Source organism: Saccostrea cucullata, unplaced genomic scaffold (genome assembly GCF_032062105.1).
Source record: "Saccostrea cucullata isolate Sc308-1 unplaced genomic scaffold, CSIRO_AGI_Scuc_v1 ctg1886, whole genome shotgun sequence".
Classification (NCBI taxonomy): Eukaryota; Metazoa; Mollusca; class Bivalvia; order Ostreida; family Ostreidae; genus Saccostrea; species Saccostrea cuccullata.
Genome location: NW_026920867.1, coordinates 63,422 through 88,549, shown reverse-complemented (window position 1 = coordinate 88,549; position 25,128 = coordinate 63,422). Strand labels below are relative to the sequence as shown.

At 32.7% G+C, this 25,128-nt stretch overlaps 1 protein-coding gene across 1 annotated transcript; it reads left to right on the top strand.

Moving 5' to 3' along the window:
- Nucleotides 1-5,459: 5,459 nt before the first annotated feature.
- LOC134258544 (uncharacterized) lies at nucleotides 5,460-24,728 on the top strand. Its single transcript, XM_062741105.1, has 4 exons — nucleotides 5,460-5,789; nucleotides 5,945-6,112; nucleotides 9,200-9,439; nucleotides 24,485-24,728. Exons 1-4 carry the CDS (start codon nucleotides 5,477-5,479, stop codon nucleotides 24,697-24,699), a joined length of 936 nt encoding a protein of 311 aa, XP_062597089.1. The 5' UTR covers nucleotides 5,460-5,476; the 3' UTR covers nucleotides 24,700-24,728.
- Nucleotides 24,729-25,128: the final 400 nt, after the last annotated feature.

The window sequence follows — 25,128 nt, the reverse complement described above, 5'->3', positions numbered from 1 at the left end:
TGATTATTTATTTAATTGTTATTGTTTCACACCAAGTCAGAAATATTTCAACCATGTTGGCAATTTTTGGACGTAGAATTAAATTGCTAAAAATAAACCCTTATTTATCATATAAATTATCTATAGAATTTATATCTTCTCTCATCTTTATTTTCTCAAATGAATGAAATAAAGAAAAGTAACAACATTCGGTCGGTCAAGGTGTACGGGAAGGGGTTGACGATAGAATCCCTTCGTTCCTCTAGAGGACAACTCCACATTGGCTTTGAAATGGTTATTCAATATTGTAGAACAAAGAATTTAGATAATTACTTATAAAAAGTCCAATAAGAGATACTGATAGTATAACTCAACTGACGGAGCTGGGATTTCTTCTAAATTCCTGGAACATATTTTAAAGCAACGATACACTTCAACAATATCAGATGAAAGATGATGTGTAAGAAGATTTCTTTGTCATATAATCAACAGTAATTGGGTTGTGAATGGGGTTGCAGACAACGTTGGTTCTTAGAAAACAAAAATAAATTCAATCAGGCCGTCTAATTGCTGGTATATTGTTATTCGAGAATTTTTCACTCATATATATAAATCCCCATATACCAGTGGCTTCAACTTTGACCTTTACCCGAAACTTATGGCAATTGAGAAGTGAGGGATTTTTTTATCGTGCGATCGTCTGTCATAATATATGGGGCCACGGTTTTTAAAGTCTTATCCGAAAGACCTACACCCTTACATTCAAAGGGCCGGGCCCTGAGTTACTCATTTTGTTTTCGACATTGGTCTGTCGCTTCCGAGATTCAAATCACGACCTTTCGAGCACAAAGCGTAATCTGGACGAGTATAAACTCTCTTAACAAACACGTGTTCATACAATTTTTCTATAATTTCGACTTTTTTTTATTAACAATTTACTGCTTCCTGTGATCTAAACACTGAAAACCCGTCTATTCCAATGCATTTTTGAAGTGTTCAAAAACATTCAGAATAAAATATATATTTCACTAGTACTGTTTGTTCAAAAGTGCATTTTCATTTTCACAATTGCTTAAAAATAGTTGAATATAATCTTATAGGTAATTAACAAATTGGCCAAATTTGACTTTCGAAATCTTGAGAGGAAACAAAGATTTTTCAATAAAGTACGCTATATCATTTGCATACTTTTTGTTTACCAAATTGCATGATTTTTTTCCGACATACAGAACAAAGTGTTCAATTAAATGTATTGATTTTTTTTTTCAAATAAATATTTTTTCTAAGATAATACTTTTATAAGAGGAATGGTGTAACGGTTCCAAATTCATAAAAATAAACGTTTCATTACACCTTTTCCCAAGACAAAACTTTCAGCGTGAAATGTTACTTATTAATCGCTGATTAACCCAATTTGGCAGATTGTTGATCTTATATTCATTTATAAATCCGTTTAAGTCAGAGCAAGGTAAATAGAAATTAATAATTGATAAATTTCTTTATTTCTTCCAATAATGACTGTTGTTAATTTTAAAATGAATCTGTATGTTTCCTCTCCTTTTGATGGGAATGACTGAACCCATAAGCAACGTTCATGTTAATAAATTCTACAATATACATGTACATATACATATACCTCCCCCAATGATAATTTTCTTAGATATTCTCAATTTTAAATCATAGTACCATTAGATCATTAGATCAAAAAATCATTATACATTAACAAGAGTTTGACCAGATATAAATTGATGAAATCCCTAGTATTTTTTTTAAAAAGAAAAATCAACATGTATATATTTTTTTGTGGTATTCACCAAAACTTTTTTAAGAGGGGGTTTTAAGTATTGCAAGGCATTATAAAATCGCAAAAATTCCTCCAATAATTGGAACTTTCAAATTGATCAGGGAATAAAATACATGTAAATAAGTTCAATAATTATGTTGAATATGTCATTGAACTTTAACAAAACTCAATTCTGAAACTACCTGGAATATTGTATATGTCGTTCTTTGATATCTGTATTGGGTAAAACAGGGACAAAAAAACTCAAGAAATCAATGATATTATTTATATTAATTTTATCATTTTAGGATGATCTAAACCATATTAAAAGTTTTTAAGGTACTCCGATCCTCAGGGTCTGAAAATCAAGTATTGTCTAATTGAAAATGCTCACAAAAATGTCTCTGAATTTTCAATGTAACTTGTTTTTACCCACAATAATTCTTCAAACTTCATCTTTCAAGTAAAATCATATTATATAGAGAAAATTAGTAAATCTCAAATTTATTTTCAGGAATTGCGAATAAAAACACTTGCGATGCATTTTCTAATTCAAATTTGATTAATTAACAAATTTTAAAAATAAAAATCATAGGTATCCAGGCTTTTGAAGAAATTCCACAATTTTTATACATTTTATGTACTTTAATTTCTTTTAATTACTTCGATCATTTACAAGGCAAATTGTGTAAAGATTCTCCTGTCATTGTGAAGTACCATAAATCACTTCTTATTTCATATCATGTTAAAAAGCATTGGTATCTAAGGTTTAATTAAAATGAACATCAATTTCTTGATATATGTAATTTTATAATGCGTTTACGGGGTAAAAAGTACGACTTTTTATAAGACCTTTCTGAGAACTTCAAATAACCTTGAAGCACATTGAGAGGTATATAATGAAAATTGTTGCATGGAACGATTTAATTTTTAAGTTTCATTTTTAGACCTTTTCAATTAAAATATAAATTAAAGAGTTGTTCTTCCTGGCTGAGGATCGGAGACCCTGAATTATATTTACATTACATATGTAATTTTCAGATAAAGTGAGCGGAAACTTACGGGATTCAAAACACCATAACACGGACATGGGGTCAAAGGGTTAAAATGACATCTTAGTTTGACATCACAAACTTTGAACGCAGTGAAACTGCTACGTCAAAGGCGAAAATCAAACATCACACTGAGATTGAACAGAAACCGTTGCATTGGCTCGCATTAACTGGAACTTATCCGTGCGATAATATAGGAATCACATCTGCAATGTAAGGGAATATGAGATAAATTAAAGAATTGCTGTCTAGTTACAATTAAGTATAGTATGTCTGGGCATCAACGATAGTGCTATCGTTGATGTCCCTGGCATACTTTGCTACATGTAACTAGATAGTGATTCCTAATATTTCCATTTCATTGGAAATAAAATTGTAGATTTAGACTTTCAAAATGTCAACATAGATTTAAACTACACGAGGACTCCCATGCTAATTTCAATAGTCCTTCTCCACTAATGTCAAACACAAAGGCAGCCGCACGAGATTTAAATGCATATTTTGCCTCTTTATCGTAGGACACAGAGACAGATGCGCACGAGATTTCCTTGCATATTAGACCTCCTTAGCTCCTGGCCTATCGACCTGCCTAATTTACATACCGGTAGAATTATCAAGAAATCAACTCCGCTAACTTTCAAAGAGTTATCACAGAGAAAAAGTAGAAATGGAAAATTAATATAATTTAAATATAAGCAATAAATCATTATTTTTTGGAAGATAAAGTATCATTACTAACGCTCGGTACTCAGTTTGTTTGCACACACCATTGCAGTTATGAGACTATATCTTTCCAAAAAATAATGATTAATTGCTTAAATAAAAGAAAATGTAAAAACTTTGAATATCTATATGATATATACCTGACGAAATTTTAAGAGTTAACATAGATTAAAAGTAAAACTAGAATAAAAGTTTTAGTCCATGTTTACTCCTTCATCCCTGTATATACATGTATCATCGGATATTAGGTTGAATTTCTATAGTTGTGACGTCAGAATGTATTTTGTGTAAGAGTGATATAAAAAGATTGAATGAACTCTTACATAAAAGAAAACAGTGTTTTTAGAAATTTGAAATTTATGTATAATGCATGGTGAATAAAGAATCTCCAATGAATTGCGGTTGGATGATTTTAATGCAAATCAATGTGTGTTATTTATTTTTTTCTATAGAATAAACTCGTTGAATTAAATCATATCCAACCACTTTCGGAGGGTCTTATATTTATCTCAAAACATTTTTGAATTTTGAAGGCCTTTTACAAAAGATAAATTCTAATCGAAATATGGCTAAAGAAGAAGGTATGGTTTTAGCTTTATTGCGCCCTAAAAATGTAATGAAATCAAAAAGTTTTTAAACTGGCTTAAATATTAGTAAAATATATGGCTGTGATAAATCAGGAAAGAATATGGCATGAAGGATTACGATTCTGCAAATATGACATCATTAATATGAAGCATTTCTCTATTTTCAACAGAAAAAGCCTCAAAATGGCCCATTTCAAGGGTGATTTTCCTTTAGAAAACAGTGTCCACAGCCGTCGCCAAAGTTAAAAAATCACATATCTCAAGATCTTTGTGGGCGATGCCTGTGGACAATGTTATCTGAAAGAAAACTCAATTGAAAATTGGTGTCTTCTGCAACATTTGAAGAAAATACGGGAAAGTGCACATTTTTGTGACGTCACAATTAGCATTTAGAACACGTGTTAGAAAAATGATTTGTATGATTTTTCTGCATTGAATTTCAATTATTTAAAAAGCAAGAATTTTCAACTTTTACACTAGTTTCATTTTTTAGAAAATCACAGGACAAAAATTGTATTGAAACCATACCTTGTTCTTTGCCTTGTACGGCCTTAAATCAAATGCTGTCTGCACCTTACATGCAATGCATTTTGCTTAATTATACATAACTTTAAAACTCTATGTTTTAATTGCACTTGTGGATTGACCAATGGACATTTGCGAAGAGAGTTGACTTTAACATTCGATGGCTTACTTTAACACTTGGACAAAATAGAGAATCTCGTTTGCAATAAAAATATTTAGCCAAACATTTACTACTTAACTAATTAAACCCAATTAAACTAAAATAACGGACAGAAATGAAGCACATTATGTTAACCATGAAGAATCTGACAACCACTCTACCATACAGCCCGTCACATGTCAGTGCCCCCAAACCCATGCCTTCTGGCTTTGACTACAATCTTACATGTATCTATCAACAATTTTGTACCTCAATACATGCCACAAGTTTAAATATAAAGTCGAAATAAACCGTCAAATGTAAAAGTCTGTGCTCTTCGCAAAAGTCCAATTCCCCATTTTCCAACATTATATATTCTTGAGTTCTTCGTTTAACATATCTATTTCTAGTTGTTTAACAGCATCGGTGCTAATCGATTATAACTTGTTCACAAAATTAAATGCACATCTTAGACTTGCGTGTCTTAGATTTTGTTATGATTGTTCGCTCAGTTATGGATGTGAATCAATACCTAACCTCTGTCTTAAAACTAGTTTTATTAGTTAAATTTATATAAAGGAGGTGGAGTAATGAAAAAAAAACAAACTTGTGTTTAAAAATTTGAAACGCGGTGAGATTTTTCTTAATGTTTGCTCCTGGTTTGTCGAACAGATGCTATAAATGTAATATGACTTTTTCAACTCTCTTAATTTTTAAGGGAGTCTTTCTGCTTTTCGTTAAGGTGGTATCACCCGTTATTCTGACAACATTTTATACCGCAAAACTCGGTTATAGGAACAAATTGGTTGAGCCTGACATCTTTAAAAATGCCTCTTTTGACTTATTACCACCTTGTGCTACGGAATGTCACGAAATAAATGTATGTTCGTGTCTCTCCTACAATTTTAAAGAGAAGAAATGTCGGCTGCACGAAGTTTGTATTCCGGATATTGAAGACAATACACAACAGAAGGATGGATGGATGTTTTACCTTAAACGTGGTAAGTTTTTTTTTACCATAATAAATATAAATTGAATCGTCTTTTTATAAAGTAAAAATTCGATTACATAGCTTTTAGTTTATTGTTTGAAAACAGAATTGATCTGGATAGGGCTTTGTTATAAGAATATTAGCATACAATATTCTTTTCCATAGAATGTCCACTGGAATTCGAGAATACAAACTTTAATAAGACGAAACCTTTCTTTCCTGGATCATCATTGACTGGCAGCTGCAAACAGGGATACAAAGCTCTTTCTGGAAAAGTAATAGCAACATGCACCGCCAATTATCAAACACACCTGTCTGATATATGCCGATTACGTGAGTTATTTGGACTAAATATCATCCTTTTAGCTAAATCTGTGAAAAAAACTACGCAAAATTTTAGTACTGTGGGGCAAAATAGTTACATTTAAACTCGATTATAAAGTTGATCCTTCAGAAACATGTCACCAGGTTAAGTATTTGGGGAACAAAAGAAGCATTTCAGCATTGATTCTCAAAAAATCTGCATTGCATCAAAAGTGTTCGATAGAACTTCTAATATTCCTAGTGCCAAAGATACACAGAACGACTTAATATGAAAATAGGTGAGGTCTTCTACGTATAAAGAAAAATGACGTCATCTATTGAATGTGGACGGTAACAAAATTCATTATGAATGTTCCATGAGTCATCAAGAATTATCGGTCATTTCTCGGGTAAGAAGGGTAAGAAAAACGACCAACGAAAAAATTGGCAAAACACAAAACATGACTAGATTCCAATATCAATACTTTTGATATGCGATTAAAAATTGAACAAAAAACGGGGGAAAAATCTAATATGGTATATAAATGATATAAAGTAAGCGTGCATGAAGTTTCAAGTGCTATTTTAAAAAAATATATAGATGAAGTTTAAAAGTGCACTCACAGTAACGTAGGTTACTCCGTTTTTATGTGTACATAAAACACCTCTGTAAAGTGCATTCAAATGAAAAATAACAGTTTTTTTTTACTAGAACACATACATATCACGTACAATTTAGCAGTTGGTCATTCCTGAATAAAGCAATGGTGTTTTTATTATTAATTCAAAGTAAAATTATTGGACAAAATTATAAAATGACAACTGTACATTTATAAAATGAAATTGTACATTAAGGTTGTCTTTTTGGCTAAAACGATGATCGTATTTCCTATTTCATGTCTAACATTCAACATAATAAAAACATTTTTATCAAGTTTAGCTTGTATTAATGTAATTTATAGTAACGTATGTTACAATTCAAAACTTTAATGTACATGTTCAACTGCATGACAGAAAAGAAAATCCACAAATTACTGAAACACTAAAGCAGCTCAGACACTTATCTAATAATGTACCGGTATTTGTACATCCTCGATGTGATTCTGTAAGTGATTCTGTAGGTTACATAATGTATCATTCTATTTGTAAATAAAAGAATCAAAATTCTCTCTAAAATTGACTATGTACTGCTCAAATCTATCAAATTTCTTCTGCCTTGTCCTTCCTTTCGCCAGAAACTTTTCCCTTCTTTTGCCTTTTATCTCTTTCTCAATACACTTTTTGAATTTTAGCACGCGAAAGAACCATTTTTACCTAAAATAAAAGTAACCAAATATAGTAACATACGTTACCCAATGTCTTATCTATTTATTGTTGTCTATGTTTTTGAATACCATTTCATAAAATGCCTTCCCCAATTTAAGTGAAAAGTAGAATATTTAAAAGTAATTCTTATACAATGGCAGTATTAAATTTAATTCCCAGTTTAGGATCAAATCGTTTCTGCAAAATTCCAAAAAAAAAAAAAAAAAAAAAAAAAAATAAAAAAATAAAATAAAATTGACATCAAATCCTAGGTAGGGCCTTATTATTCATTTTATACGGTTAAATATAATAAAATATATTAAAGAGATTTATTTTATTAACTCATCTTATCTGTATTGAAATGAATATACGAGAAGTTTTGATTTTTCACAATTATTAAATGTTTTACTGAAATGTAAAAAGTTTGAGTAGCATACGTTACTAAGTGTAACGTATGTTACCTTCATTTTATTGCCAATTTCCAATGTATCCGAGTAAATTGGAGTAATGTTTTTTTTTTTTGGTATTATTACCAACTAAAGGCTTTCTGTCATATTTTAAATAAGAGTTGTATGAAATGATTCCACCTTATCACCTTATAACAGCTAAACATAACAAACCTTACTATTTATAGCTGTGATATGAAAGGGTCGAGAAAAAACTGTTCAAACGTGCTTTTGTGTCGTACAGATCATGTTCAGGCATTCTTTTAAGCTCACGTGACACCAAATTTCGCGGGTAAATGTCGCAGTGAAGTCAGAATAGAAAATCCCGGTATCGTATGTTACATCACGTATGTTAAACACAATCTTTAATATTCCGATGGAGTTTCAGAATCAGTTGTTGCCTGACCTTAGAATTCTTAATTTATTGACAAATGAGCATGATTGAAAGTGACTCTAAAATGATGTAACGTATGTTACATTTTTATTTCCAGAAAAATAAATTTCCTAATTTCGAAAAAGTTGTCATCAAAATAGCATTACAATTATGATTTTCTCTTTTTTAAAATGAATGATCATATATTATCTCCAAATTAAACGTAAACATTTATTAAAAAATAAAATAAAAAGTCATCATTCGGAACATTAGAAAAACTATATATGTTAAAACACTAACCTGGCGACACAGTGATTGTTCCATGAAAATCATAGTTAACAACCAAAATGATAGTGAAGACTACTGAAAATTCAAAAAGGAGCATCATATACAGCAATTAGTGCTATTTGAAAAAGCAGTGTAGCATTTTTCTTTTATTTTAAGAGCGTTGAAGATGAAAACTCTATCTGGCGACAGTAACGTAAGTTACCAAATAGCAGATTTAAGGCTCTCTCGTTTTAAAATATTTTGCCAGAGTTTACAGAAAACAATATTTTCAAGTCAATTAAGTTATAAATATATTATCACTAATAATACTTGCACCCTGTCGGTAACCCCTTCACTCAGAAATGCCGGCGACATTGATTGCACGCTTTTATTGACTTTGGGTGATACATGTAAGATGTGACAAGATTTATTCTCTATATTTAGCAAGGTGCACCGCTTAAGACCTTAAATGATTAAAAGTTTACACGACAGCACAGTGTTAATATAAAGCTTTTCAACAGTTTATGGTTAGGATATGAGTATAATAGGAGTAATTAAATAAATCATCAAAAGTATAAAATACAACAGTTTAAAAAGATTTCCATTTCTTTCGTAGGTGATAATATAAAACGGAAATTAAAAATTATATTACTTTTAAGGTATTGCTTGTATTTGGTTTGTAAAAGGGCATAAAATCTTTGAACAATTTCTGAATATAATTTCTAGTCCTTAAAGATGTTGCCTTGGGTAAACCAGCAGAACAGGTTTCAACTTTTGCAATGTACGGACCGGAAAAGGCAGTAGACGGAATTAGAAGCACAACATTGATTGCTGACGAGGCGTGCACTCACACTTATCTAAACGAGACAACCTGGTGGAGAGTCGATCTTCTCAATGAGTATTACGTCACTTCCGTTAGAATGCTTAACCGCGGAGTCGACGTGGACGGACAGGGTCAGGTTTGGGGTAATGCAAATTGTAATGGTATTACATTTTGCCATTGTGCACCTTCTATTTTATTTTTTTATCCGACACATATTTTGGGTTTCCCATTACAAAACGTGGACACTGCCATTTTATACAAATGGGAGGTGGGGGTATCAGTTAGTGGGCTCGTTGCTCACAGTACCTCTAGTTATTAGATATTTAGGGCATGGGTTAAAGTATCCCAGAAGTTAAATTGCTTTATGACATCAATTGTTACACAAAAAGTGCATTTTGTACATGTTTATAACCCGCTTGAAAAGAGGGAGGGTATTATAAGTTACAAAGTCTTTTAGTGACAGTGATACCTGGTTAGTAAATTTCATACCTGGCGTGGCGGAGCCGAGTTAGGTATGAAATTTACTAACCAGGTATCATCCCATACCCTGTCACTAAAAGACTATGTAACGAATTTACCCCACCGATGAAACATTTAAGTTTTATCTGTGGTTAATAAAATGACTTTCTCTGCTGAATGCTTCATCGCGCTTATACTGTGCCTATTATGACGTCACGATATAAACCACAGATAAGACTTAAATGTTTCATCGGTGGGGTAAATTCGTTACATAGTCTTTTAGTGACAGGGTATGGGATGATACCTGCTTAGTAAATTTCATACCCAATTCGGCTCCGCCACGCCAGGTATGAAATTTACTAATCAGGTATCACTGTCACTAAAAAACTTTGTAAACAGTAATCTGTATGTCCGTCCGTCCGTCCGTCTGTCTGTCTGTCTGTTACGCTTTGGGTAACCCATCTCTTTTCCGCAACTCCGCTTATACCAATGAGTGAAATTTGATGAAACTTTCATAGAATCTTTATTACATATTCCCTTCTATTTTACTTTTTGATATGACATATATTTTGGGTTTCCCGGCCACAGCAAAACATTTACTTCGCCATTATCACCAAGTGGGAGGCGTGGGGGTATTATTTAGTGAGCTCATTGCTCACAATACCTCTAGTTTAAATTACTGACAAATTAAACGTTTGAACTCCTTATGAGTAGACGTTATTGACAGTGTTATATATGCAAGTACTTGAAATCAAATTTGAATTATCATTCATCATGTTTAGTTTTGAAGGGGGGGGGGGGGGGGTTGGATCAATGCTTATGTAAGACAAATTGCAAAGGTTGGTTTTCTATTTTTAAAACCCTTCAAAAGAAATGGAAATGGTAATACATTACTTCACTAGTAAAGCAATGGTAATGTAATGCATTACTTTAAGAAAATAGAGTAATGGTGGTGGTGATTTAATGCCCAAATTGTTGAAGTAATGGTAATGTAATGCATTACATTACAATGTAATTCGCCACAAGCCTTGACAGGGTAAACCTTGCATTTTACGAGGGTTGTCCCAAAATTCCGTAGACAAGCATTGTTATGTAGGAACCCAATGTCATACATAAATGAAACTTCGTATATAGATTAAACCATTACTATCTAATAAATTTATGGACAAATATGGAGTAACTATACAAATTATTCCAATTTTAAAGACACATTTAATTGTCTGGTGTAGGAAGGCGGCGCAATACCCAAAAGTTGCAATTAAAATTTAGTATATTATATTTAAAATCCTACGGTAAAGTGATTACTACCCTGTAATTTTTTAATGAAAGGGAAAATTCTCAATACTGTTTTATTACTCAAATTTTGGTGTTTGTGATTTGATAAATATGAATTTTATAACGTTTTATAAACATGGGGTTGAAATCCGACTTTTTAAAATAGGCGGCTACGTTGGCACAGGTGGTGTCGCATAATATTCGTTCCGGCTATTTCACGTTCCGGCCGGAACCTTAAAATCATAATATTGGTTCCGGATTTTACTGTAATATAGGTTCCGGCTATGAGTTCAATCTTCGAATCGCGGTATCTGTCCAGATTTCATTCCACATTGAGTCATGGAATTAGTGGGGGGTTTTCTTGAGGTTTTAGCATCACGCAGCGACATTTTATTTTCGTGCGTCGCGCAATGTTTTGTACTTAGCAATTTTAAAAAATGGATGAATAAATAGCCTGCAGATGATACTCTTTCTGATACATATGACTTTGGTCCCATTATAAGGCTTTGTTTATCTTATGTATACAAATCGGTTATCTACAATATCCCAGAAACATCGTTGCCAAATTCACCTACTTCAAAGAGAGGGAATTAATAAGGACACGCGCCCCGCAGAAACTTAACGGCTCTAACGTGTGGGTCAATGAACAGTTCCCCCCAGAAATCGAGGAGCGCAGAAAGAAATTATATCCCATCATGAGGCAGGCAAAAATGGACAGAAAGCGCGTTAAGCTAGTGAGAGATCAACTTTATATTAACGGTGAACTATATCATCTGAACAGAGACACAACTACCCAACCGGAACGGCAATCATACAGTAACGCGATCAACTCGGGAGCCTCAGCAGATCGACAGCCCACGCAACGGGAACGACCAACGTACCGTAACGCAACCAACTCGGGAGCCCCTGCTGATCGGCAACCCATGCAACAGGGACGACCACCGTACCGTAACGCGGTCAACTCGGGAGCCCCAGCTGATCGACAGGCCGCGCCGTCGACAAAAAGACCACGCTACGGATCGACGCCAGACCGACTGTAGGGACACAAGGGGGACCAGGCGGCACAGGCATTGACATTCTTATCTTTAAATGTCTGTGGACTACGTAAAAAGTTGAATTATCCTGAATTTTTAAATTTTGTTTGTAAATACGATGTTTTATGCTTTACCGAGACAAAAACGGATAACACTGATGTCAAAAATATACCAGGGTTCGTTGTATATATGAAAAATAGATTCAATATTGCAAAAGTTAAATCAGGAGGAATTATCCTTGCAGTGAGAGAAAATTTAGTTAAATATGTTGATGTTATAACCTCAAATTGTGAATATGTATTTTGGTTTAAGTTATCGAAAGAAGTTGTAGATTTACAGTCAAATATATTGTTTGGAATTACGTATATACCTCCAGAAAATACTAGATACACATCAGTTGATAGTTTTAATGACATTGAACGAGAACTGTTATTTCTTTCTAAAAATTCAGAAAATATCTGTTTATTGGGTGACTTTAATGCACGGACAGGTAAATTAAAAGACTTTGTATGCTTGGATGACTTTTTTGTAAAGCATGGTATGTTGGACGAAGAAACACAAGAATCTTTAGAAGAAGTTAATGTATTGTTGAATTCAAACGTTTCACTGGAAAGAGTGAATAGTGATAATATTTGCAATAATTATGGATACAAATTGATTGAATTATGTAAAAATAACAACCTTTTTCTTGTTAATGGTCGAATAGGAAAAAGTAGGTTAACTTGTAAAGATAGTAGTACTGTTGATTATGTAATATGTAATGCATTTTTATTAAGGCAGATTAAGGAATTTGTCATACATGATCATTGTAATCTATATTCCGATGTCCATTGTCCAATAACCTTCGAACTTTTAAACCTCACATCTAAAGATACTCAAACATCTAGTCAAGTATGTGAAAAGGTAGAATCAAAACTATTCATCTGGGATCCTTCAAAGGCTACTGAATTTGAGAATAATATTAATGAGGACACATTAAATGACGTTTTGGGAAGTATTGAAAAATTAAAAGAGAAACCTGTAAATCAACATGATATAGATAAAATAACTAACGATGTTTGTAACATTTTTATAGATTCGGCGGGGAAGACTTTAAGACGAAGAAATCACCCACCCTTTAAGTCACATAACAAAAATAAACCATGGTTTAATAATAGCTGCCGCACAGCCAGAAGAAATTTTCATTTGGCGAAACGTTTAAATAATAAAGAAAAGTCAACTAAATCAAAGGAGAATCTAAAGAATATGAGTAAAGAATATAAGAGAGTTATGGATAAATATATTAAGGAGTATAATAATGGAATTTCAGATAAACTTAAATCACTTAAGTAATGACTCTAATTCTTGGCCAAATTATCGAGTATAATATGGTTTGGGTCAGTTTACGCTTTATAATCCGTGAAGCGGATTATAAAAAAGCGTAAACTGACCCAAACCATATTATACTCGATAATTTGGCCAAGAATTAGAGTCATTCCTTATAATTTAATTTTAAAATAATTATTGGACTAGGGATGTAAAATTGTGTTGTTTTTATGAGTTAAAATTTACCGCGCAATAATACAACCGTAGTAACGGAAGTGATGGGAAGCGAGGGGAGGTAAAAACTGATACATAGGTCTAGCAGCCATGATGCTTGTTTACATGAGGTAAGATCGAGCAACTGTTTGAAATTAAAGGTACATTCATTAAATCTGGAATTTTCCATAAATCCCAAGGACTGGAAATGAGGGGATTGATGGATACAGATGATTATGCTGGTTGTCAAGGGGGTGTGTCCCCATACCAAACCAGATTATACAAAATGTTATGCGTTCCTTTTTGGAAATCAACCAATGAGAGGCAAGAATACAAGCAAAATTAAATTATTACAAAATGGAAAACCGAAAGAATATTGGCATATTTTAAATAGCTCAAACCCGAAAAATGAAACAAGTGTTGATATAGATTCTATGTTTGATTTTTTAAAGAAAACAAATGAAAGTATTGTCACAGATGATGACATAGAATTTAACGTAGACTTAAGTAATGACAGTATCCTTAATCAGTCTATCACAGGTGAAGAAATAGAGAATGCAGTAAATAAATTAAAAATCAATAAAACGCCAGGGGGTGATTATGTTTTGAATGAGTATATGAAAACGACTATTTCAAGCTCTCTGCCGCTGTATGTAGAATTATTCAACGTTATCTTTGATAGTGGCATAATACCAGAGGACTGGTTAGTAGGATTAGTTAAACCTATTTATAAAGGTAAAGGTGATAGAAGCCATCCTGAAAATTACAGACCAATTACTTTACTTAGTTGTTTAGGAAAACTTTTTACTAGTATACTTTGTGACCGTTTAAATACTTTTGCTGATGAAGTAGAGCTAATCAATGAATCCCAAACAGGATTTAGAAAAGGTTATTCTACTACTGATAATATATTTGTGATTGATTTTTTGAGTAAATATGCCCTGAATAATAAAAAGAAATTATTTTGTGCCTTTATAGATTTTAAGCAAGCCTTTGATACAGTCTGGAGACATGGTCTGTGGACTAAAATTTTACAAAGTGGTATTGATGGAAAATGTTTTAGATTTATTAGAAATATGTATAATGGTATTAAGTCAAAAGTACAAATAGGTTATCAGTTATCAGACTTTTTTTATGTGTAATGTTGGTGTTAGACAAGGGGAAAATTTATCACCCTTTTTATTTTCATTGTTCATTAATGACCTAGAAGATTATTTAACAAGAAATCAAATTAATGGTTTTACATGTCCTAGTCAACAAACGCAAGATGATATGTTTGTTATGTTAAAACTGTGTATACTTTTTTATGCCGATGATACGGTCTTAATGTCTGAATCTGCTTCTGATTTACAAAAGTCACTTGATGTTTTTGCTGAATACTGTGATGTATGGAAACTCCGTGTTAACATAGCCAAAACAAAAGTCCTTATTTTTTCTAAAGGTCCAATGACAAAGCGTAAATTTTTATATAACGGTGTAGCTATTGAAAATGTTAAAGAATTCTGCTATCTGGGTTTATTCCTGTCAAGAAGTGGAAAGTTTAACAATGCAAAAAAACATTTAACCCAACAAGCATCAAAAGCAATGTATGGAGTCTTACGTAAAATTCGATATTTTAATTTACCAATTAATTGTCAGTTAGATTTGTTTGATAAAGTCATCAACCCAATTTTACTTTATTCGTGTGAAGTATGGGGATACGAAAATTTAGACATAATAGAAAAAGTACACTTGAAATTTTTGAAATTTATTCTTAATCTTAAATCTAGTACTCCGAATTGTATGGTGTATGGAGAAACAGGTAGATACCCTCTGTCTATATTTATAAAATTAAAAATAGTTATGTACTGGGCAAAAATTTTAACAGCTCACGAAAGTAAGCTTACAAATGTTATTTATTCATATTTTTATAGATGTTATTGTGATGGGTCGTTTGTACATCCATGGATAAAATGTGTACAAGATGTACTTAATTCTTGTGGATTGTCCTATGTATGGACAAGTCAATCATTTATTAGTTTTAATTGGCTTAAGTCAATCATTAAAGATACCCTAAAATGTCAATTCGAACAAGAATGGAGAAGCATTGTTTATAGTTCATCCAAGTGTATTAATTATAGAATTTTTAAAACAGATTTTGGTTTAGAAAATTATCTGATGAATTTACCAAAAGATTTAAGAGTTACACTTACAAAATTCCGAACTTGTAATCACCATTTGCCAATTGAAAAGGGTAGATGGCATAATATTGACAGAAATTTAAGAATATGTACCATTTGTGATTTTAAAACTGTTGGTGATGAATATCATTATATTATGGAATGTAAGTACTTTTCAAAAGACAGAAAAATATTTTTCCCAAACAGATATTGTAATAATCCTAACACTTTCAAATTCAATGAACTAATGAGTAGTAATAATGTAGAGATACAAAAATCATTATCATTATTTATAAAGAAAATTTTTAAAACTGTCTGTCCTTCTTGATTCCTCCGTGTGTTTTATATATAGATGCCTACAGTCATTTTTTTTCTCACTCTTTTCGGGTTTCTTTATATTCAATGTACTTGTCTATCTCTTGACCCTTGACTGTAATAATTTTTTGCTTGTATATATGTATATATGTACCTCTTGTACCAGTGATCTGGGGGTCGTAACATAAAGGCTACTTAAGTCTAAGACCGTGCTTAAGTAGGACTTAAGTACAGTCTAAAACTTAAGACCGTAACTAGAAGCCTACTAAGATTTGGCAATCTTAGCAAAACTTAGGCGGCCGATAGAGGTGACTTAAGTATATCTTAACTTTCTTGTACATATATTTAGAATTATTTAATGTTGACTTTCGATGTTAAAACATTCCTTTGTTCATTTTATGCATTAAAGAAAATAATTATATCTATTTGACGCTGATTTAAGAATTTTATTTTTTCGTGGGGAGGGGGGGGGGGGTGTTGATCATTGATTCCAATATCTCCCAACACAAATACATGTAAAATTTAATACAAAAATTTAATTTTAGGGATACATCTGAAATTAGTGGGACCTCGGTTATAGAAATAAATTGAACACAGTAATACCATGGATCTGTATCTTCACTTTGAAAATATGATTTGAAGTAATTTGTTAAAAACAGAAAAGAAAGAGGATGATGACAGTAAGAGTAATATTATACATGTAAAAAGTATCTGTAAAGTAGAATAAATGTAGAACGCGACAAGTGCGGATTTAAACAGGGCTCACTACAGTTCTACAGAGAGAGAGAGAGAGAGAGAGAAATTGCTTATAAGTGGAGAAATACGAAAAAATATCCCGATTTTTTGAATCCTTGATTAACTTGCAAATGAGTATATCATAAACCTTCTGCAGTTTTTGCTTCTGACACGCATGGCCTGATACATAGCGCGGATTCAAAATGTATTGAAGTTTTTAGAGTTTCAATTTCAAGTGGACAGTCGGTCGATTATCTTTTCTTGTCTGCGATAATAACAGGGTAGGTGAACATTTGTCAAATCAAAAGAGTTTAACTACAAAAGGTAAACTGAAAACATCTCAGGTGTTAAAACAATTGTCGTGAACATTTACAATGAACCACAAATCGCCACTTTGTGACCGTGCGGTATTTGTTTTCAAACATTCCGAATAATTTATAACATAATTATAATTTTAATGCGAAATCTAATCTAACATATCTTAAACCGATAGATAAGGACGTCAATTTTAATATGTAATTAATTAAAATCCTAACTGAATCACTTTTAGCAATATATCTATATAAAATCAAAAACCGTAGGTTGACTCATATGAAATATTTTTAACATAAGTTTGACTTAGCTAAGACCTAGCTAAGTTCGTTTTATGTTACGGTTTAAGACATACTTAAGTAGTACTTAGTCAGGTCCTAAGATTATGCCTAAACCGTACTTACGACCCTACTTAAGTCAAAAACTTAGCAAGCTTTATGTTACGAGCCCCTGGTCTTGAGCGAATAAAGAATTGAATTGACAACTCAATTCCTTTTGTTTATTTAGTGCATGCCAGGTGTGAATCTCTCGCTTCAAGGCACGCGGACCCGTAAAGACAGGTTAAGAGCATGGTTAGGAGATAATTACAACAATTTAAGACCGGGTTTACGAAAGACTAACATTTAAAGAAACACAATGTCAAAGAATTAATTAATTGATAATTTTTCAGTGGCGGATCCAGAAGTTCATGTGGGGGGGGGGGGGGGGTTTGAGGCCCAAAGGGTCGAAGGGGGAGGGCATGTTTAATTTTTAATTAGTTAGCCCGGAACCAAAAATTATGCTCATAATAAACGTTCCGGGTTGCAATTACTGAAAGATATTTCATATAGTTTAGCCACTTAGTTGTTTCTTTTCCATTTTGTTACGAAGCTAAGTTAGCCCGGAACCAAAAATTATGGTCATAATAAACGTTCCGGGTTGCAATACTGAAAGATATTTCATATATTTTAGCTACTAAGTTGTTTTTTTCCAGTGTTTGACGAAGCCAAGTTAGCCCGGAACCAAAAATTATGCTCATAATATAACGTTCCGGGTTGCAATACTGAAAGATATTTCATATATTTTAGCTACTAAGTTGTTTTTTTCCAGTTTTTGACGAAGCTAAGTTAGCCCGGAACCAAAAATTATGGTCATAATAAACGTTCCGGGTTGCAATTACTGAACGATATTTCATTTATTTTTGCTAGTTAGTTGTTTTTCCCCAGTTTTTGACAAAGCCAAGTTAGCCCAGAACCAAGATTCATGGTCATGATTAACGTTCTGGGGTGTAATTACTGAAAGATATTTCATATATTTTTGCTACTTAGTTGTTTCTTTTCCATTTTGTTACGAAGCTAAGTTAGTCCGGAACCAAAAATTATGGTCATAATAAACGTTCCGGGTTGCAATTACTGAACTTCATATTTCAAGTTACCATCACGTGTAGATGTAGAAGGGGCGGGGGTGTTAGCTCCCCCCTAGTCACTTAAAGAATTTAGTAAAAACAATCGAATTAAATTTTGATCCACTCGCATACTCGCTTCCCTTAGTGTAGCTACTAGCGAGTATGCAAGCAAATCTAGCATCTAAAACCATATTCGAATACATGTTTTGTATAATCATATATGTGACCCCCCCCCCCCGCCCCCCAAAAAAAATCAGGTTTGGAGACGATTAAAGTTTTTATTTTCCTTATTTATTAAGAACATTTCTGAGTTAGTACTTCTTTATTGGGTGTATCCCTATTCCTTTTTTAGAAGCATGTTTTAATTTAAGACTGACATGTTTAAGTATTTTTTTTAAAATTCATTTTAATCGATTTCTATTGCATACATATATCTTTAGCAGATAAGTCCATTTTTATCCAAGTTTTGTGTAAAAAAAAAAGAGATTGATATAATAGAGTTATTTGTGTACAATCTAGTTTACATTTAGCAGAAACAGAAAAACGGAGCTACATGACAATATACAAGTAACTTTTTTTTCCATAGTTGTTTGTATTATTGGATAAGTATTTTAGAAAAGATATAAGGCATACATGTAACATCTTTTCTTGTTCTTTGTCCAAGTTGATCAACAAACTCTCTCTCTCTCTCTCTCTTCCACGAAGAGGAAGTCACCTCTATAAACTTTCTTTAATTTTTTGAATATGTGTTGTTTCTCTGCTGTTTTTATTATTTACATCGGCTTAAACCAATAAATGCACCAGACTGGTTTAGATCTTTTGAATGTATCCCCCCCCCCATCCCTCCGTTTTTGTCCCAATAAAAAACAATAAATTGTATATTTTTATCTACTTGGAAAGGGCTTGAATAAATCTTTTTTGATGTTTAATCTTTAAATGCATACATGTCAATGAGCGCATTCTTATTAACTGTTCTCTCCATTTCTATTTGTACAGGTATATACATATATTCACACGGTATGATGTTCATAAATGGATTTAGTTCATTAAAGAAATCATTAATTTACAGTAAATAGTTGATTTATTTACACAAAAAACATTCTTAATTGTTTTCCTGACACCAGCATTTCTTAAAATCACCTAAGATATGACATGTCCGCAGTCATCTTAAAGTTAGGACTAAGATTAGGAGGTCTCCTAAGATAGGATAGCTTGGATGGCCTCACTTAAGACTAAGATATGTCGTAAGTTCGTCTTAAGAGATGTCTTAGTCCTAAGATAGCTTCATAAGCATGCCTGCAGGTTTTCATTTTAAATTAAGATTTGACATTCCCATCGAGTTCTAGAGCGGAAATACACGTTTTATCAGAATTAAACAGAAACCTTTTCTTTTTTTCCAAATAATTATAGTTTTTGAAAGTTCGTAAAAAAATATCTTTTATATCTATAGGAAAAGTCATTCAAAGATGTCTTTTGAAAAATCAGTAGGCGATAGAAAAACGTTCGCGGTTGCCTTCCACACTAAGACTCCTTTGTTTGTTGAACACATTCAACAAATTGTTAATTAAAATATAGAAAAATTTTATACCAAGCAAATCAAGTTTTTTGTCTACTGTTCACTGCAGGGTAAGGGGTTGGGGGGGGGGGGGGGTGAGTGAGCAGACTTCACAATGCTATTCATATAAATAGTAAAATACAGATCTGTGTCTGTAATACATTTCTTCTTCAGTGTTATTTTTACTAATGAATACAAATGTACTTGTACTTACGTGCATAAATAAAAATGATTTGAATTTTATTTAAACGTTTTTAGCCGTGTCATTGAAACATTTCCAAGTTGATCATGTGCATGTTTTGTTGACATATAACATTAAAATTTAAAAAAAAAAAAACAAAAAAAAAAACTTCACCTGACGAAGAAAAATAATCAACAAACGGGAAACACTTTTTCCTTCGTATTAAATGCTTAAATTATAAATTCCCTTTTTAGATCCGGCATGCACTCGTTTCCCATCATGTTCTTGTATTTTAATTATGTTCCCCAAACGAAGTTGGGGAACATATTGTTTTTACTCTGTTTCTTATTATTATTATTATGTTCCCCAAACGAAGTTGGGGAACATATTGTTTTTACTCTGTTTCTTATTATTATTATTTTTTTTCTTCTTCCTGGGAAAATTTTGTCCTCGAGTGATCTTGTAAACTACACATCCGAGTAAGGTAAAATGTTTTTAGGGTAAGTAGACATGTTATGTAGATTTGCGGAATCAAGGTCATTTTGCGCGCACTTGCTTGCAAGAGCGCGCACGTGCAACACGAAAAATGACCGATTTAATTGATATCGGCGTAACTTTTTACATTTTTGATGAAATGCTTTGAAACTCATAATATAAGGATATATTAGTGGCATAGACAATAAGACATGGTCAAAATAGCAAGATCTTACGCGCATGCACGTGCGTTTCGCTCTGATTGGCTGAAACTAAAGTCTCTATATCTTTCTTGTTTTTTTTTATGAAATCCTTTGAAATTTTGAACATAGCCATGCATTAGGATATCCTACACAATGATATATAACAATTTTCATAAAAACACGTGCATGCATGTGCGCTGCAATCTGATTGGCTGAAACTTTAAATAGCTATAAGTCCCTTGATTTTCAACCAAACAGGATTTGATTTGGAACATAGATAGATATAATAGACTACTACAAGAAGGTATGGTCACCATGCACATCCATGCACGTGCGTGTACGCGCGCTACAATCTGATTGGCCGAAACTTTAAATAGCTATAACTCCCTTAGTTTTCAATTAAACAGGATGAGATTTGGAACATAGATAGATATAATGGACTTCTACAAGAATGTATGATCACCATGCACATCAATACACGTGCGTGAACGTACGCTGCAATCTGATTGGCTGAAACTTTAATCAGCTATAACTCCCTTGGTTTTCAACCAAACGGAGTGGGATTTGGAACATAGATAGATGTAATGAACTTCTACAAGAAGGTATGTCACCATGCTCATGTATGCACGTGCGTGCACGTGAAATGAGTAAAATCAAAAATACACTTGAATGAGCGTATTCTTTAATACTTTTGGATTAAATACTTTAATATTTAGTATAATAAAGTATATAGATTGTGTAGACAAGATGATATGGTCATTATGCACATGCATTCACATGCGCACGCATGCAGTGCTAAAATTTGAATAAACTTGGTACCCTTCTGGGTAAAAGTTGTTAAAGTTTCAAATGCATAAAATTTGTCTTATTTAATGAAGCTTACGGGGAATATGGCACCAAGAGGGAGATGGGGAGCGTTTGGGGAACATCTGTAACGGTCCCCGTTACAATTAGCACTAGTTATTATTATTATTATTATTTTTCTTCTTCTTCCTGGGTACTTTTTTGTCCGGGAATGATCTTCTAAACTGTTCGTCTGATGTAGGTAAAACCTTTTTAGGATAAGTAGACATGTTATGTAGATTTGCGGAATCAAGGTCATTTTGCGCGCACGCGCTTGCAAGAGCGTGCACGTGCAACACGTGAAATGACCGATTTAATTGATATAGGCGTAACTTTTTACATTTTTGATGAACTGCTTTAAAACTCATAATATAAGAATATATTAGAAGTATAAACAATATCGCATGGTCAAAATAGCAAGATCTCACGCGCATGCACGTGCGCTTTGCTCTGATTGGCTGAAACTAAAGTCTCAATATCTTTCTTGTTTATTGACAAAATCCTTTGAAATTTTGAACATAGCCATGCATTAGGATATCCTACAACATAATATATAGCAATTATCATGAAAACACGTGCATGCACGTGCGCTGCAATCTGATTGGCTGAACCTTTAAATAGCTAAAACTCCCTTGGTTTTCAACCAAACAGGATGGGATTTAGAACATAGATAGATATAACAGACTTCTACAAGAAGATATGGTCACATGCACATGCATACACGTGCGTGTACGTGCGCTGCAATCTGATTGGCTTAAACTTTAAACAGCTATAACTCCCTTGGTTTACAACCAAACGGGGAGGGATTTAGAACATAGATAGATGTAATGGACTTCTACAAGAAGGTATGGTCACCATGCTCATGTATGCACGTGCGTGCACGTGAAAAGAGTAAAATAAAAAATACACTTGAATGAGCGTATTTTTTAAATACTTTTTGATTAAATACTTTAATATTTAGTATATTAATATATATAGATTCTGTAGACAAGATGATATGGTCATTACGCACATGGATTCACATGCGCACGCGTGCAATGTTTAAATTTGAATGAACTTGGTACACTTCCGGGTAAACGTTGTTAAAGTCTCAAATGCATAGAGTTTGTCTTATTTAATGAAGATTAAAGGGAATATGGCACCAAAAGGGAGTTGGGGAGCGTTTGGGGAACATCTGTAACGGTCCCCGTTACAATTAGCACTAGTTTATTTTATATTTGTTTAATAAAAAAAAAACGCAACTACATGGATGGGTGTTTAAAAAATTGTAAGGAAATTAAAATATTATACCTAATAATTAAAGTATTTTTTGGTAAATATAATTAATCTATCACCATTATCATCTGATCAGGGTGGTCATGTGTGCTTACGGCGATTCGCAAGACTGCACAATTATTCGTATCGATAGAAGCCAAATGTGTCGTAAAACAGCACGATGGGGGGTATATCAATGTAAACAAGTTTCACACCTTCTTTTGTTTACAAAGAATCAAAATAATCAACTGGAATTTCATGGATTAATATAATATTTAAATCAGAGACATCAATAAATATATAATGTCTCTGGTAAAATGACCGCATATTCTGACTTGAAATGTAAACACATAAGTATGTCTTACGATTAAATCCTGCTGTATCATGTACGAAAGTATACAAGAAAGAAGAAAATTAAAATTAACAGCCAATATTAAATATAAATAGAGAGTTTAATAGGGTGCTTGGTTGCCCGGAACGTTTTTTACGGCCGGAACAAATCTTACGCGGGCCGGAACGTTTATTATGACCCGGAACCAATATTATAGGTATTTAGCGTTCCGGCCGGAACGCCAAGTTACCCGGAACGTATATTATGCGACAGTGGCGCACTGGACAATGTTCAAGTGCTTTGATCCTAAATTAATTCTTAAAGCAATGTACCAGTCATAAATATTTGGCAGACTAGGAAACTTTTTCTCGTCCTTAGTATTTAAAATGACTAAAACGGTTTCTCTGTGTATATGTGAATGACAGTAGCCAAAATAAAAGATAGGGCTAAGAAATGGGCAAGAGTTCTATTGTGCAACTCCATTAGAGAAAACCCGCGAAAAAACCCGTAGAATATAGCGTTTTTAAATAATCATTATTCCATACCTGTGCATGCATATATACTTTGATTACATATTTTAATGTTTGATCATATCAAAGTAAATAAGATTTTACATATTTACAACTATAAACGTTTCGTTTAATTTAAGAATTTGATTCTGGTAACTGAAATATTTTCTCCAAAAATTTGAACCGTTGACATTTGTATTTTTTGACGTTGCAGATTGCTCCGGGTGTTAGAGAACGATATCACTTTAAATCTTATAACTCAAAAAGTTTTCAAGCAAACAATATAAAACTTCATAATTTATCTGCCAAGAACAAGCTTTATAAACCCTGAAGATTTTACAAAGATACATAAATTTCTTCAAAACATATGAGCTCAGTCTACGAAATTTTGGGACAACCCTCGTATTTCACTAGCCATTAAAACCAATTTCTTTTGTGAAAATAAACCCCAGAATAAGATTGTTTCTAACGTGTATTCCCATCACAATGTATATTGTAAATAAATTAAAAAAAATAACAAAAATATTGTAAGGAAATTGATGTCTGTCATCATGACATGTGTTTTTTGTAAAAATGTATAAAACGTTAAATGGGCTCTATTTTTGAAAGTCACGAGAATTTAATTTTGATAAACTTCCTTTTTTAAGATGTATCTGATCGTCTTAGAAATGTAACCATCACCATAGGAGTGGACAAGAACGATATTTCTACACAGTGTGGCTTCTTTGCTGGACCGGGAACTGCGTCTGAACTAATCCCGGTCGATTGCCCAGCGTTCACCAGAGGGCGCTATGTCCAGATTTCCCAAGTGGACAGTGTTTTAACTCTCTGTGAAGTAGATGTGTTTACTGTTACACTATAATTTGAACAAACAAAACAAACAAACAATCAAACAAAGGAAGAGGAAGAAGCAAAAAAACCTCATAGTTTCGACTCCAACCCTGCATAAATTATGATTCAGAAATCTAAAGTGCTCCAGGAGAATAGCAAAGACAAGGAAGTCACCTACGAGGGCCGTTAAAAAATTACACGGACCTGTTGCACAGAAAAAAAATATTTGACGACATAAACGGGCAAAATGTCACACATAATATAAAAGAATCTTTACTTAAGTGGTCTTCAAAATTTCATATCAAAATGTTGTAAATTGGTATTAATTTTGAGTAATATTTCATGACATATCATTAGGTCATGGAGCAGCAAAATCTTCGACGTCACAGGCATTATAAAAAATATGTTATTGAGCTTTCATTTTCTCAACATTTCCCCAAGAGTACCTGCACAGTTTGAG

Bases quoted from the DNA above. Each gene is read 5' to 3' on its own strand.
- LOC134258544 (XM_062741105.1), top strand. From the start codon at position 5,477: ATGACTTTTTCAACTCTCTTAATTTTTAAGGGAGTCTTTCTGCTTTTC. The intron at 6,113-9,199 runs GTGAGTTATTTG...TATAATTTCTAG, and splicing joins GTCTGATATATGCCGATTAC to TCCTTAAAGATGTTGCCTTG. The intron at 9,440-24,484 runs GTAATGCAAATT...TCCTTTTTTAAG, and splicing joins CGGACAGGGTCAGGTTTGGG to ATGTATCTGATCGTCTTAGA.